Source organism: Elephas maximus, chromosome 15, assembly GCF_024166365.1.
Source record: "Elephas maximus indicus isolate mEleMax1 chromosome 15, mEleMax1 primary haplotype, whole genome shotgun sequence".
Classification (NCBI taxonomy): Eukaryota; Metazoa; Chordata; class Mammalia; order Proboscidea; family Elephantidae; genus Elephas; species Elephas maximus.
In genome coordinates this window covers 49,914,954-49,931,651 of record NC_064833.1, presented here as the reverse complement: position 1 = coordinate 49,931,651, position 16,698 = coordinate 49,914,954, and the positions used below count along the sequence as shown (strand labels likewise).

Sequence of the window (16,698 nt, the reverse complement as noted above, 5' to 3'; positions counted from 1 at the left end):
CACACATATGTACAGGGAGGAAAAGAGAAGAAACTCAACATGACGTTTCTGATACATGATGCTATAAAATTCACTATTTGCATATTATAACAAATAACATGCATTAAGTTGTAGTAAGATGTGTGTCCTTGTCATGCATTTTTGCTTTCAATATGGATCTTCCATGCTGCAATGGTTTATTGCCAGCAGGCCACAGACATACACTACGTGACAAGAAGAGAATATGATTGAAACAGGATAGGGGTGGGTAATGATGTTGACTCTATGTATCTGCAATATATGCTCAAGGTCTTTTTTAATCCAGTGTCCTTTTCAATTTCTAATTTTTACCTTATTTTTTAACACATAAATACCCCCCCATACAGACATAGAGGCAGAAAGCAAAGTTACACCCTCTTTTGAATGAGGTGCTTTCTTCTAACAAGAGACAACAAAAGTAATAACAACAATAATAATAACATTAAAGTAGGAGTTGTTGGTATTACGATTAGTTGCTTCCTTTAAGATAAGATATTGACACTTTTTTTTTCTCTATGAAGGACTTCAGAAATTTAATTGACCAATATTTGAGTTTTTGAAAAACTATTTCTTAGTAACAGTAGTACATAAGGTATAGAAGCAGAGGTGTCTCAGTCACTTAATAAAATGGCATTTCTTGGCTTCTCTTTTGAATTGACGTCTCTTACTAATTACAGCAGGACATCATCCCGTGAAGAACAAGGGATGCAAGGAAGGGAAACAGAAAGAAACTAATCATGTTTAAGGACAACCCCAAAGGGATCTATAATCATGGAGTTGCTTCATTTTCTCTGGTCTTAAAAAAAATTACCAACACCTTCCTGGGAACTTTAAGAGCAACCAATAAATATGGGTAAAAATTACAAAGGGTAGAGATTGTGGATGAACACCAGAAGTGGTGTTTCCAGAATTGTGACCACAGATAGTAAATATTTTGCTGTACCTTTCTTTCCACGTAGCCAGGTCGTCACATGACTTCAAATCTCTTCCCAATCACTAGAGTGCCAACCAGTATCAGACAACATTTATGTTGATTCACAATTTTTGCTTAACGCCGTTTATACTTATTCCTCTGCACTTCTGTACAACTCACAATTTCCTAAACTTGAAACCAAGCTGGCTACAAGAAGCATTAACTCTCTGAAACCCGTAATTCGGGGCTCTCCTTCATTTTTAAATGTTGCAGACTTCAAGAAGTCTCTTGCCAAATAGCAATACACTTAGTTTATATTTGCCGTTTTCCTGGGAAGTTAGATATCTTTTTTTTTCTTAATACATCTAGGGACATGAATTCTGCTTAGAAAGTGGCATTCACCTCAAGTTAAGAAAAAAAACCCAAATTAATCAGGAGAAATAATGAACTGAAAAGCACTTTTTTCCCCCGACTTTTTAGTCAACAAGCTGTTTCAGAAAACACCATCTCCTAGTTACAATAAACACAGAAATCATGGCATAGCTTTCACTCTTCAACTCCAAGTATTGCTCGGCTTACAGCAGATGTATTACGAAACATGGCAAGAAGCACTGCAACAGGAAAAGGGTAAAAAAATTTCAGTACTTGATGATTTAAAATCTTCAGACCCAAAGCTAGCAAAGCAAGGGTTCCCATTGCCAGCCTGGTCCCCATCCAATCCCCACACCCAAAGATTTCAAAGATAAACTTTTAAAACATACAGCGCAATCTTTATATCAACAGGCACTAGAAGACATAAAGAAAAGAAGAGAAAACCTTCACAATAATTACTTATTGGGAAAAAGTAATAGATTGATTTTCTGGCATGTAGGTAAATTTCAAAATCAAAATATTTGTCTGTTCCTTACCTTGACAATATTCAAAGTTCCCTTTTTTCCGGCAGTCACCTATTACTAAACTCAGTGCTCTCCAAGTGTTTCTTTTGACAGATATCATTCTCCACCAACCGCTCTGCTAATTTCCTCTCTCCTTTTCTGACTGGGACAGATATTATGTTCACCAGCCCAGAGATCAATCCTTTCTATTGACAACAACAAAGGAAAAAAAAATGCATATATCACAACCAGTCTGAAGTATCACACTCATCTATTTACATAATAAAACTAGGCCAGTTTTGTTTTGTTTTAAGAAACAAATGTAAGCCCTTCCGAATTTCAGAAGAGCCCAAAACAACCCCCATTTTCATAGTTCCTATAATGACATGCTCTCAATTCGCCCATGATCTGACCCGGCGTTGGCTGGGTCCATTCCGAAACTGACAATTCCTCTTTCTTTAATTGGTTTTAAATCTTGAGCACATCAACACCTTAAAAGAATGTGTTATATTTCACCTGTTTCAATAAAAAGATATTGTGATGATTACTATGGTTTCTTTAGAAAATGCTTTGAGACAATATATGGTTTAAATTTTTTTATGAAACTTTACAAACAAGTTAAATCCCATTTAAACAAAGTGGTGATCACATCATTTCACAGTTCTGAAATTTAATTACTGCAGTTACTAGATAAATAGTTTGAAACACCTAATAATACTGAAGAATAATCGTTATATAATCAGTGACTTTAAAAATATAAGTAACAAGATTTATTGGTGAATTATTTTGTCAAAATAATACCACTACTTTCATTTTTTTCTCTAAAGTAATCCAATTTTTTTTTTTTTTTAATTTTGCCTGCTAAATTTGGCAGGTTTAGAATTCATTCATTTACCCATTGGCAAACATTAAGTGCTTATTACTCACTTACTACTATTACTACTACTGTAACACAGAAAAGTACCATTCTTTAATACTTAAAATCTACGGAATGTAAGGGTCTTGTCCAATCATATACACAAAAAGCAGTAACTCAGTAAATGCAATGGGATAAAGATTTATAAGAGCCATATGAAGAAGTACTTCGAAGGCTGTTGCTATCATTTTTTGAGTCCAAATTACTCCCTAGAAATTAGAAGAAAAAAAAAAAGGTAAATATATTCTGGTGTAGATAAAACAAGCATGTTCTATCAGAAAAAAAAAAAAAAAAAAAACCTGTGCCGTTTATGTGCCACATTATGACTTCGCTGTTTCTTACTTTTTATAGTAAAAATGAAATAATGATTAGGAAAAATATAGCACTACTATTTCTAATGTGGAAATTGGTAGGGGCTCAGCCAAGACCATTACAGACAATCAAGTGACACTGGGAAACATTTAGTTTGTTATGAAACCTAACAATTTTATTTGCAAATGAAAAAGCAAAAAATTTCAATAAGAAAATGACCAAGCTACAGCCATACATACGCACATAGAAAAATACACCAATGCTGAGGGGGAGGGGCTGGCAGTAAATACAATAATTTCTAGAATATGGGAACATGGGTAATTTTCTACACAATTCTGTTATTTCCTATTTTTATATATTGAGGTAAAACATTACAAATAGAGGATATACAAAATGCTATTGGGAAAAGAAGAAAAAATAGATACTTTTCTTAGATTTAATCATGATATAGGATAATATTTTGCACTTTAACAACCACCATCAAAAGAAATCAGAGCCTGATAAAATGAATCATGCGTGTATATGGGCCGTAGTTAGCTATCTCCGTAACAAATGAAGAGGCATAATATATACAAATCTCACAGAGTCTATTTCTTCACTCTCATGACTGCTAAATACCTGGCTAATGTCTGGGTTTATTAACAAAAATGGGATAGAAATCTCCGTTTGGGGGGCATGTACAACTACTATGTGGATAAGCTTCTTTAAAAGGCCAGCTTCTCAATTAATTTGTTTCACTTTTTAACATCAGTTGTATCCATTGTAACCAGAGTACTCTGAAGCAAATGGAAGGAAAGTTGGAGGAAGATAGTATTCCAAAATATTTTAAATGTACAAATTTAGAGGTTCTGAAATGGTAACACAGCATAAAAATACGCATGTAAGCACTCCACAATGTAAAACTAAAGTTACCCATGAGGATTTTCCCCACTTAAATACCTCATATACAAAACATGGTATCACAATCAATAGGATAACTCAACCAAAAAAGAAAGAAAGAAATGAGCTTAACTTCTTTGGATTTTTCAAAATAGTAACTCTGGATGATTATATTGCATGCCGCCATCATATTAAATGGCCTTTCAATATGAAATAATAACAAACAAGTAATGGCAATGAGCACTATGAAAAACACGCTCAGATATGTACAGTATTTATTCTCCACTAAGGTCTGTATCATGGGCAAATGATAGTAAAATTTCTCTGTCTTTGATAATTGCTTTGTCCAGTTTCTCAGCCCTCAAATTTGCAAAACCTTATGAAGGAAACATATATTTAGAACAGTTTAAAAGCTAAACTCCACTAAAAGTAGAATACCTCAAACAATTTGTAGTGCTACAAGAGCGTTATTAAAAGGGCTCAGCATACTGTATTACCATGGAAATTGGGGAAAACATACATTCCCAAACAAATATTACTTTTTCTCAATGGTATGAAGTAATGAAAACCACATGTGCAAATCTGTGATCCGTGCAGTAGTTCAAGCTGCAGCTAATAGAAAATACAGAAAGTGAACTCTGCTATATAAAGGATTCTTGTTACAGAAATATAATGTGAAAACCAGATGCAGGCAGAAAACCTTAATCACAGATGGGAATGTAATCACTGGCATACAGAATACTTTTTTGATCAATCTTAACCATATGCGCAATGTATTTATTTTCTAAGGAATGCAATAACTTGAGAGAACCTTCTATTTGAATTCAGTTAACCTCATATTTATAATGCTTTTATCTTACTCCCCCAACCCCTCAGTGTGTACACCGAGCCAAGGTTTTAAAAGGAAGAGTTGCTGGCCTTGGCAAATCATTCTTGTATCAGTTTATCTTTCAAAAATTTAATAGGATGTAAAGACTACACACATCAGAATCAACCTCAAAAGAGATCAAGTGCAGTTCCTCATTACTGTATTTCTCAGTCACTGCCAGGAATCCCTCCACTGCCTAAACACATTTCTCTAGAGAACGGTATCACCATTTGGGTCAATTTTTCCTTTAGTGCATAGAATAGATGGTTATTCAAAAAAATGAGCATTAAACACACCTCTTCTAATCTATCAACCTGAACTGAGTCAAGCCTTAACTCTAACTTTTCTCTTTCCTTTGATAAAAACATTTTATAACATAAGGACTGTTCCTCTTCATTAATAAAAATACAATTGGTTTTTGGCTCTGAGGGGAATTACCGTTTAAGGAAGTTACTCTATCCTATCTGACTTAGGAAACATTAGCTTGATAAGCACAGCCCCTGACACTGGATTGTAGTTTACCTTTCAAAGCCTCCATTATCTCAGAACTGCTCCCCTGATTTGAAGTAGTCATCAGCAGTCCACTATGTAAACCTCACTTCAGGGGCATACCCAACTTCTAACAGGAAGTGACTGGGACGTTGTGGACATCAGTGTCCCTCATCACAGGTCAAATAAACCCAGTGCCATCGAGTCAATTCTGATTCAACGCGACCCTATAGGACAGAGTAGAACTGCCCCATAGAGTTTCCAAGGAGCACCTGGCAGATTTGAACTGCTGACCTCTTGGTTAGCAGCCGTAGCACTTAACCACTATGCCACCAAGGTTTCCCATCACAGGTCAAACAAACTAAATTGCAGTGTCCTGGTTACACAAGCGTCCTTAAGCTTCCATAACATACACTCATCTAGATTCTCTTTCCCTTTTCTTACTACTCATCCTCCCAGATACACACACATACACACAAACACACACATACACACTCACTCATTCTTGCCCTACCCTTACATTCAAGACTCTCCATAACCTGGTACTAACTTGTACCTTTCAGCCTCAGAAATGATTATGCCCTTACAGGGTACCACTCTTCACTGGATCAACTCCCTGATGGAACGTTTCATCTCATTTTTATGGTTTTGTTAGTCTACCTAGAGGCTCCTCCCAGACCGCTGCATGACCACCTACTCCTCAACACTCAGGTTGCAGTTCAAGTATCAGAAAAGATTTTCCCAGCCACTGAAATAGTCTCACCACCACCGCTCCCACCCTCTCTAATGCTATTTTTCGCTTCTTTTCATTACACTTGCCACTATGTGGAATAATCTTATTTGTTAACTTGTTTATCATGTCCTCCTCCCCCTCCTCTAAGGTGCAAGCTCTCTGAGAGCAGGATCTTGTCTGTTTTGCCCATTACTCTATCCTCCATACCTAGAACTGTACTTGACACATTAAAAAAAAAAAAAAAAGCCCATTGCCGAAAAGTCGATTCCAACTCACAGCAACCCTATAGAACAGAGTAGAATTTCCCCCTGAGGTTTCCAAGTGCTGACATTTTGGTTAGTGGCCAAATGTTTAGCCACTATGCCACCAGGGTTCCATCCCAAATAAAAATAAAAAACTTTATACAACGAAATGCCACAAAGACCCAATTCAAATCTCTCTGGACTTCACAAACCTTTCCCTGACCACTCTTGAGGCCCGTGACCTTTTTCTCTTCTTTAAATTGGAACAGCATGAATGGTCTATTAACAGGGCTGTGTAACCCTTTCCCTGACAGACACTGTTCATATAAGCCCAGTCCCACCAGTACTGTACATGCAAAAGCCATACGCCAGGGTTATCAGACCAGACATTCCTTCCACATTGAGCATGGGGACACTCTGACTGAGAATGGCCGCATGAGTCTATACAACCTGGAAGGCAAGAATGTGTATATACTTATCTCCTAAGTGAGGTTGTCAGCTGTGACAGAAAGTGATCCCACCTCATTCTCTTTATGTCTTTAGGCTTAGCCATGACGCATTACGCTCATGCTGTTGCAAGAGGACAGGGGCCATGATCATTCATCAGTGTTCATCCTCAGCGTCTCGCACAGAGCCTGGCACACAGGTTTTCACCCAAAATTGATGGAGTGAAAGAAACAAAAAATGATAATTGCATACTCTCTGGTCTTTCTTCGACCCCTCTCTTTTTATTATGATGATAGGGTATTATGTTTAAATCCTACAGATATTATTTCTAAAGAATAAATTAATCAGAAGCCAAACGATCTGTCTATATATTTTTTCTTTTCGTTTATCGTGGTAAATATATATGTAATAAAACATTTGCCATTTCAACATTTTTACAAGTATACTTCAGTGATATTAATGGCATTCATCATATTAGTCAACTATTACTACTACGCATTTCCAAATTTTCCATCAACCTTAACAGAAGCTCAGTGGCCCTGAGCAATGAGTCGCCCTTTCCCCTCCCTCCCACCTGCCCCTAGTAACCCCTAATAAACTTTGGTTTCTATACACTTGCCTATTCTAGATATTCATCTATGATTTATTTTTAGTCAAATTCACAATGCAGTATGACCAAGGAGATAACAGAGCAAGCAATTTAAAATCGTAGAAGCTCTTAAGTATCTTTTTTGTTACGGACATGACTTAATTTTTAAGAACTAAAATAACTACAGCCTACACAATGACCATTTAGAAGCCCACTGCACAGGCTTTCTGGCTGGACTGGAATCTCAACTACACTTATCAGCTATTTGACCTTGGACAAGTCACTTAACCTCTCTCAAGCTTCAGATTTCTATCTTTAAAGTAGGGTAATAATACCTAACTTGCTGGGATGGAATGATGATAAAGAGGTAATACTTGTAAAGTGCCTACCTTAGTGCTCCTAGTGCAAGTGTTATGTTAGTCAGTGTGCTTGATTCCTGTGATATGACAGTACAAAGAAGGCAGGACCCACTTTAACACTATGGTTCTATATAAAAACAAAGTCACTACTCAAAAATGACATAGTGCAATTCATGATCTTTTCCTTTCTGAAATTCACTATTGCACTATTAAGTCATAAAAATAAATTATCTATGATCAGTCCACAAAACATGTGGAATTAAGTTTTAAGTCCTAAACTATTCTGAGATGACAAAGAAAAGAATAAAGCAATTTTTCCCTCATCTAATTTCATCTTTGGAAGATCATCTCTAGGGGATAAGAGGAGAGAGAACCAATTATTTCTAAAGACTGATTTCTCTGAGATAAAGGCATCTCTTCCATGTGGGCAACTTTCATATGAAAGAAATAATGGTACTTTGAAAGAATCCGGATTTATGATTGATGTCACACAACTCAAGAGGCTACTACGATTGTTCAGCTACAAACATGGTCTGGTTGCTCCTGGTACTTACCAACTTTATCAGCTGATATCTACCTATTTCTCTCCGTCCTCCTGTATGTGTACGTATCCCTCTCTCTCCCTTTTTCTCTCTCTAGAATTAGTTGCAAAATGGAGATCCTGTTGCACTCTGAACAGTAACATTTCCCAATGCAGTGAGTGGGAGGTCTTAATAGTTTTCCATCATTACTTTAGTATGTAATTCCCACCCACAGTCTGTGTGGCTGGCCCTGCTCACGGGGAAAATTCTTAGGTGGTATGATGTGAAGATTTCCAGGAATGTGGTCATGAGCCCTGGGACAGAAATGCCTTGGAGTCAGAAAATTTAGCTTGAGGCTATGCTCCACCACTCCCCACGGGTGACCTAGGGCAAGTAAGTTAACCTCTAGGAATGATTTACAAAATGAGCTCACTCCCAGGTGAATATTAAGACAATATGTTAACCTCACTCCATAAAGGCCTCCAACACGCCTCCTCCCCATATACATCTGTCTGAAATTGTTCAGTCACTTGCATTAAGGAATTGAAGGCTATTCTTCTGACACTATCTCTTCAAATGGAAATCACCTGGAAGGGAAAACAGTGAGAGTCTTCACCCACTTCTGTATTCTGAGCTGCAGAATTTTAGAGTGAAATGGACTGATCCCTGTCCAGAACTGTTCTCTAGTTTTGAGGAAGCAAAGCAGTTGCAATTCCATACGACATCGGAGAAAAGAAGAGCTTGGATTGGGGCGGGGGGATGCTGGGAGGGAGTGCTCTGCTCCAGATAGCAGATGTTGTTTGGTGCCATGGAGTTGATTTCAATATATAGTGACCCCATGTGACAAAACTGAACTGTCTCATATGATTTTCTAGGCTGTAGCCATTACATGAGCAGATCACCAGGTCTCTGTCCCACGCAGCCACTGGGTAGGTTTGAGCCTTTTGGTTAGCAGTCGAGTGCTTACCTGTTGAGCCACCAGGGCTACTAGTTAATAGATATGAGCAACCAAAGAGTGGAGAGAGCCCGTGGCAACTAAGCAATAGCCTAGGGACATTTGGTGAAGAGAAAGCTGGAAACTATTAAAATGATCTAAATTTAGCCTTGTTTGGGTCCCTGATCAAAGGGACAGTCTCTCCTCATAAAAATGTCCATACACATAAAATTTTGCTTACAATATCAGGGAGTTCACCCTTTACCAAAGTTCATTTATGAACTACAGGGTAAAAAAAATAAAACAGGTTAAGATGTACACCTCTAAGAATCCAAGTGGCTTGAATGCTTCGCAGTTTGCCTAGGGCTGATCCTGTGCATGGGGTGATGTTTTTTGTTTTGTTTTATTAGCATGGGGGTGGGGTGCTATAACTTACAAACCAAAATATGGTGGCAATAAATTGTTCGTTCTAGGGTAAGAGACCATATTAAAAAAAGAACAAGGTGGGAAGGGACAGTGTTATGGATTGAATTGTACCCCCCCAAATATGTGCTGTAAATCCTAACCTCTACGCCTATGGTTATAATCCCATTTGGGAATGGACTGTCTCTGTTATATTTATGAGACAGGATTTTTTTTTTTTTTTTTTTAAATATCTTGAGTCAATCTTTTTTGAGATCTCAAAGAGAATAAACGACCATGTAGAAGCAGAGATGGGGTAAGACAGATGCCAAAACTCATGGAGGTCTCTAAGGAACCAGGAAGTAGAAGCTGAAGAGACAAGGACCTTCCTCCGGAACAGACAAAGAAAGGCTTTCCGTAGAGCTGGTGCTGTGAATTCAGAATTCTAGTCTCCTAAACTCTGAGAGGAAACACTGGTGGTGTAGTGGTTAAGTGCTACGGCTGCTTAACCAAAAGGTTGGCAATTCGAATCCACCAGGAGCTCCTTGCAAATCCTAAGAGGCAGTCTTCTCTGTCCTATAGGGTCGCTATGAGTCAGAATTGACTCGACAGCAACGGGTTTAGTTTTTTTGGTTTAAACTCTGAGAATGAGCCCTGGTGGCATAAAGATTAAGAGCTTGGCTGCTAAAGAAAAGGTTGGCAGCTCGAATCCACCAGCCACTCCTTCGAAACACTAAGGGGCAGTTCTACTATGCCCTACAGGGTTGCTAGGAGTCAGAATTGACTCAAAGGCAATAGGTTTTTTTTTTGTTGTTGTTGTTTTAACTCTGTGAAAATAAATTTCTGTTTCTTAAAGCCATCCACTTGTGGTACGTCTGTTATAGCAACACCAGAAAACTAAGATAGAAGAGTGGGGTGCTGCTCTAACACATACCTAAAATGTAGAAGCAGCTCTGGAGTTGGGTAATGGGTAGAAAGCTGCAAGAGTTTTAAGGTAGCAAATAATAGGTTGCCTTGAACAGACTGTTGGTAAAACTATGAAATTATGAATGTCAAAGGCAATTCTAGTGAGGGCTCAGAAGGATCTGAGCAGAGCTACAGAGAAAGTATCCATCATCTTTGCGAATGTATATGGTACCAGCAACATGATGTTGCCAGAAATGTCGACGTTAAATGCACTTCTAGCGAGGCTTTAAAAGAAAATGATGAACAAACGATTAGACAATGGTGGAAGGGAGATGCATTTTAGGTACATCCTAGGATAAGAGACCAAGTGTTCAAATGTTCAAATGTTTGGTGAAAGTTAGAACTCGTAAGCGATGAATTTGGATATTTGGCTGATGAGATTTCTAAACAAGATCTTAAGGGGGTCGCGTGGTTTCTCCTGGCCGCTTATAGTAAAATGTTAAGAGGAAAGAGATGGACTTAAAAATGAACTGTGTAAATTGAAAACAGAAAACAAATTCTGTTGTACAAACTAAGTACAAGTGTTCTAGAATGTTCACCAAGGATGTGGCTACATAATCTTTTCTTAAAGAGATTAAGCCTGTGACTAATGGATCTAACCAAGACTAGAGCAGAAAACCCATCAGCATAGACAGAGAAAGAATGAAAGGAAAGAATGTTGTCTGCCTCTTGGAATTCTACAGGCAGGCAACAGGCCAAAGGAGCTACATCTGTTGTCCTCCAAAAGGACTGTTCCTGGAGTAGCTCAGAGATCAGCAGAACTCTTGGAAGAAGCACGGGAGACAGGATTCTCAGTTTCAAAAAGTGAGGCACAGTCTCTTGGATCTCAAAGGGTGGGGTCACTTCCTCCGAGGCTTCAAAGAATCCCATCTCCGCCAACTTGGTTCTGAAGTGTGGGTCTACTGTTAAGGTGTGCCGGGGGGTAGGGCCATTACTCAAAGCTGAGGGAGCAGAGTTGCCATGCCCAAGGGAAGTAAGAATGGGGCCTGCCAGGTCCAAAGGGGTGGGGTTGCCACTCAGATGGACTAGGAGAATGGGGCCGCCAAACCCGAGAACAGAGTTGCTCTCTAGTGGGTCTGGAAAGTGGGGCTGAATCCCACGGCCGCAGGGCCTCCACACAGAATCTAGCGGGCTTGGATAACACCCACAGTCTAGAGGGCAGGTCCACTGCCCAGCTGGTCTCAGAGAAGAGAGGATTACTTTCAAGCCTTGAGAGCTAATGTAAATTGTTCTACTGGGTTTTGGACCTGCTTGGTGCTTGTTATCCCTTCTTGCCTCCAATTTCTTCCATTTATAACAGAAATGTCTACCTTGTGCCTGTTCCATCATTGTTCTTTAGACAGAGATAACTTTTAGTCTAGATTTCACAGGTTCACAGATAAAGAAGAATTTCGCCCAAGGATGGGACATGCTTCAAGTCTCACCCATATCTGAATTAGATGATTCAGAAGATGGTATTTTGCAGTTAGGAAGTCTTCACAATCTTTCACTTAAGACTTTTGTGATGATGTGGTGGGGTGAATGTGTTTTGCATGTGGCAAGGACATGAATGGGGGAGGGCAAAGGGTGGAATGTTTTCGATTTAATTGTGTCCCCCCAAAATATGTGTTGCAAATCCTAACCTATATGCCTGTGATTATAATTACATTTGGGAATGTACTGTCTTTGCTATGAGATGCAATTAATGTAGAGTGTATCTTGAGTCTATCTCTTTTGAGATACAGAAAACATTAAACAAGTGGAAGCAAAGATGGGGTAAGTGATGCCAAGACACATGAAGATCTCTAAGGAACTAAAAGCAGAAGCTGAAAAGACAAGGTCCTTCCTCCAGAGCCAACAGAAAAAGAAAGTCTTCTCTGGGAGGCGATACTCTAAATTCAGACTTCTAGCCTCCTGAACAGTGAGAAAATAAATTTCTGTTCGTTAAAGCCATCTACTTGTGGTATTTCTGTTACAGCAGCACTAAATAACTAAGGCATATGGGAAAGAAACAACATACTGTTAGAAACAAAGATTTCATTTGGTCTTAGCAATGAAACATTTCAAGACAGTTGTAAGTAAATAACTTGAAGTTAAGGTTTGAGTTTTTAACATGTAACCAAAAAGTGTCCCAACTGTTTAGACTCTTACCTTCAAGAACCTTACAAATCCTATACCAAAGAAGTCTGAGTTATATGGGTGGTATCAAAGATTTGGACGTAATAAATTTTATCCTTTGGAAAAAGTGGGGTAATAAAAAGCTTTGGAGGGTAAAATTTCATAGAGACTTGAGAGGATGAAGTAGGTTGAGCTTTGCTTCCCAGCACAAAGAGCTCAGAAGCCCAGACACCAAGGCATGAAGCAACCCAGGGTCTTAGATAAGGCTGAGGTGAGAAAGGTCTAGGAAAGCAGGGTTACTGTCTGTCCTGAGCATCCCCATGTCCCCAGTGTGTCACACAGGACCAGACTCTCCTTAAGTATTTGCTGAACGAAGCACCTAAGAATAATTAGAGAGGAGATGATCCTTCAAGAATTTTGAGAAGAGAGAGGTCCATGGTTAGAGGAGTCAAATCAGATGCTAAGGATAAGCAAGCATTTACAGAACGTTGTGCTTCACACCTATTATCTCAAGTAATCCTCGTGACAACCCTCTGAGGGTATACCATTAGGATCAGGATGAGAATTCTTTCCAGATGAGGAGGGGAAGAAGAAGACTAAACAAGTGAGAAGGCACTTGGGAGTTGGGTCTCTTTAACCACTACACTTGACTGCCTCTGGCAGATGAGAAAGAGGCATTACTTTCTTCCAGGAGGACAAGAATCCCAGAACCTGGGCAGCTGGAAAGAAACAGTCAATCCTAGTCTGACCCCGTAGTTTGCAATTTTACAGTAAGTGATACAGGTATGAGATTTTTAAAAAAGACTCAGAGTATCAAAGGACACACAATGAAAGTCTCGTTCCTACTACCAAGAGCCAGGCCCCACTTTCCTCCTCCAAAGCAACTACTCTTCCAGAATCTTATACATATGTCCACAAGCAGAAGTGTATGCATTTTTTGTACATATATAGCTGTCTTTGTTATCTAGTGCTGCTATCACACAAATACCGCAAGCGGGTGGCTTTAACACACAGAAATCTATTTTCTCCCAGTTCAGAAGGCTAAAAGTCCAAATTCAGGGTGCCAGCTCTAGGGGAAGGCTTTCTCTCTCTGTGGGCGCTGGAGGAAGGCCCTTGTCTCTTTTTAGCTTCTATCTTCCCCCATCTCTTCTTTCATATCTCAAAAGAGACTAACTTAAGACACATCGGACACTAATACTACCTTGTTAGCACAACAAAGAAAACCCGTTCCCAGATGGGATTACAACCACAGGTATAGGGGTTGTGACTTATAACACATTTTGGGGGGACACAATTCAAACCATAACAATAGCATACTCTACACATTTTTCAGCACCTTTCTTTTTTCACTTAATGTATCTCAGGAATGATTCGATATCAGCACGTATAAATCTGGCTCACTGCTTAAGAAGCAGATTGAGTTTTATGCTTACGTTCTTTTTTGACTGTCTAGGATTAATTTTATCAAGCACAACTGGTAACGGGAAAAAATCTTTAAAAAATTCGATTCTGACAGATTTTATAACATAACCACAAACTTCAAATTTAGATAAAATTTAAAGAATTAAAAAGCTTTGCCAGCATATTTTTTAAAGCAAATGATACAAGACAAAACAAGTGGAAAAACCTGGAAATAATATTATCTTGATGGACCACACTACAGTCCTTATACAGGCAGATTTTGTTGTTGCTGCTCTTGTTTCCTGCAATAAAACCCCTTCAACAGGCATGACAACTGAGCAATTTTATAACAAAAATTTAATTCCCCTTTAACCTGTAAAAGGGTAAAGACTCCCTTCTTAAAAAAAAAAAAAAAAAAACTATGGTCGCCCACATGGTAGTATTCAGTGCACTATGTGCTGATTGTAATATAAAGGCAAACCCCACCACCACCACCAAAAAAGAAAACTGTTGCCGTCGAGTCAATTCTGACTCATAGCGACCCTACAGGACAGAGCAGAACTGCTCCACAGTTTCCAAGGAACACCTGGTGGATTCAAACTGCCATCCTTTCAGTTAGCAGCCATAGCTCTTAACCACTACGCCACCAGGGTTTCCGTATAGAAAAGTTTCTACTAATTCAGTAACATTGTGTTCTTTTAAGTATATTTGAAAAACATCACACAACAAACATTTGGTCTACATAAGGTGCCTGGGATACATCTGTGCTCAAAGACCCAAAGAAATAACTCTATGCCACCACCCCACCACCCCACCCCCAGTAGTACTAACCAAGAGTCTAGGACCTCCTGGTTTATAAGCACTGCCTGAACCACTGCTTGTCTCTGGCTTCTCTCTGCTTCTTAATGTTACAATTGAGGGAACTTTTATAATTTATCCAGCTAACAAAAGTTCAATGTTTGAAATCTGTAAAACAGGCTACTCTGGTTGAATGGGAGTTTAAGGGTCCAGAACCCAGACCACCTGACCACTTTTTATTTTCCCAGGTGGCCCCAAAGGCACCTGCAGAAAATCTCCTCAGAACAGTTTGAAATCCACACGTGGATCTAAAACACCTGAGGGAGCCAAGTCCCAGGGAAGTCAATAAAAATCCTCTACATAATAACTACCCAACAACAAACACCTAGGAGCCCTGGTGGTACAATGGTTAAGCGCTTGGCTGCTAACCAAAAGGCTGGTGGTTGGAACCTACCCAGCAGTTCTGTGAGAGAAGGACCTGTCTGTCTGTTCCTACAAAGATTACAGCTTAGAAAACCGCTATTGGGCACTTCTACTCTGTCACATGGAGTTGCTACGCCTCAAAATTGACTTGACGATACCCAGCAACAACAAGGAACACCACCTACCATTTGACAGCCCTGTAACCATCTCCTACAAGAACCACTGCGGCTGCGGTTATACAAATGGATCCTGAGGCGCCTTTCTAGAGGCTGTGATTCTATAAGCCTGAGGTGGGGTGTTTAAGCTGCCCCTTAAACAAACACCCAAAGTGATGCTCTAAGTTCAGGCAAGCAAAATGCATGCAGCACCTAATCCTAGTTGTTACAGCTTCCCCCCCCACCCCCCACCCCCCACCATCTACTCTATCTATACACAAGTTCTAATCATGTTTCCTTTGGGATGCCTCCTCCTTCTGGTCCCACAAACCCAATCCTGAAATATCTTCTGCAATATCTAAAAATCTAAACTACTGCCAACAAGCTGCCAGACTTGCCAGGGTCTTCAGTCTCTCCCTCATCAAACTGGACCAACTCTTCAAAAACACTACTTTAATTGGATCCATGGCTTCTTGGCTTGCAAAATTTTTTCTTTGGTTTTGTTTTTATTTTTGTTTTATTAATATTTTATCATGGTATCCTTTGTTCAAAAGAAGTCCAACTAGAAAATCTACTATATAAAGCAATTTGGTGTAAAAGCAGAACTATTTTGGATTTACGGTGATATGAGAGATCCTGAGACCAATCTGGGCACCCCCCCCCATGTCACCCCTCTACTCCATGGCCCTGAGGAGGCTCACAGGGCAGTTTGGAAAGCTTCTGGCTTACTCAGAAGATAAAGCTGAAATCAAAATGTTCTGATACTCAAGACATGTATGATCTTTCTGTTCTTATTTCCCATTAATTTCTCAAAGCTCCCTTTTGCTGTACCCCCATTCATATTTATTTTCTGTCCACCCTTATGGACCCCAGTGCTCCTCCGACGGCCTTGCCTCACATGGGATCCTGTGCTCCCCCTTCCTACTTTATGAAATACTTCACACAACCCCAATACAGTAACTTTACCTTGGTAAATCCGGTCTCAACACAAGCTTTAATTCAAATTCCCCCTTGCCTCTAAAATCTCACTGTATCATTTCATTGGTAGGCAATCAATCCCCACCAACTTTTGTAGCAATTACATTCTTCCTGAGTGGGTTTTGTCATTCAGTGGGAACTGAGCCTACCAACTACTCTGTGTCTCCAGCTAGCACAGAGCTTTACACATGGCAGGCACTTATTAAATATCAGTTTATGTAGATTTCAAATAAGGGGACTTTTCTCAAGAGGAAACATTTCACTTTTCTTTCAGATACTCTAAAAGATGTCGTTATCAGGACTACCAAAATAATGTGTGCCTCTCTTTACAAATGCTTACACGGGGTTTAATGGAACACTCATTTCATTGCCCTTCACTTACA

General features: G+C 39.3%; 1 protein-coding gene across 3 annotated transcripts in view; it reads right to left on the bottom strand.

The window, feature by feature from the left end:
• Positions 1 to 16,698, bottom strand: part of RUNX1T1 (RUNX1 partner transcriptional co-repressor 1) — a 156,905-nt gene that overhangs the window by 124,364 nt on the left and 15,843 nt on the right. For 2 of the 3 annotated variants that reach the window (XM_049853588.1, XM_049853589.1), the window contains exon 2: positions 1,840 to 2,012. The exons of the other annotated variant lie outside the window; for it this stretch is intronic. In XM_049853588.1, the coding sequence (XP_049709545.1) occupies positions 1,840 to 1,927 (88 nt within the window). In that variant the 5' untranslated portion in view covers positions 1,928 to 2,012. The remainder of the gene's footprint in view (positions 1 to 1,839; positions 2,013 to 16,698) is intronic. 3 annotated transcript variants of the gene reach the window in all.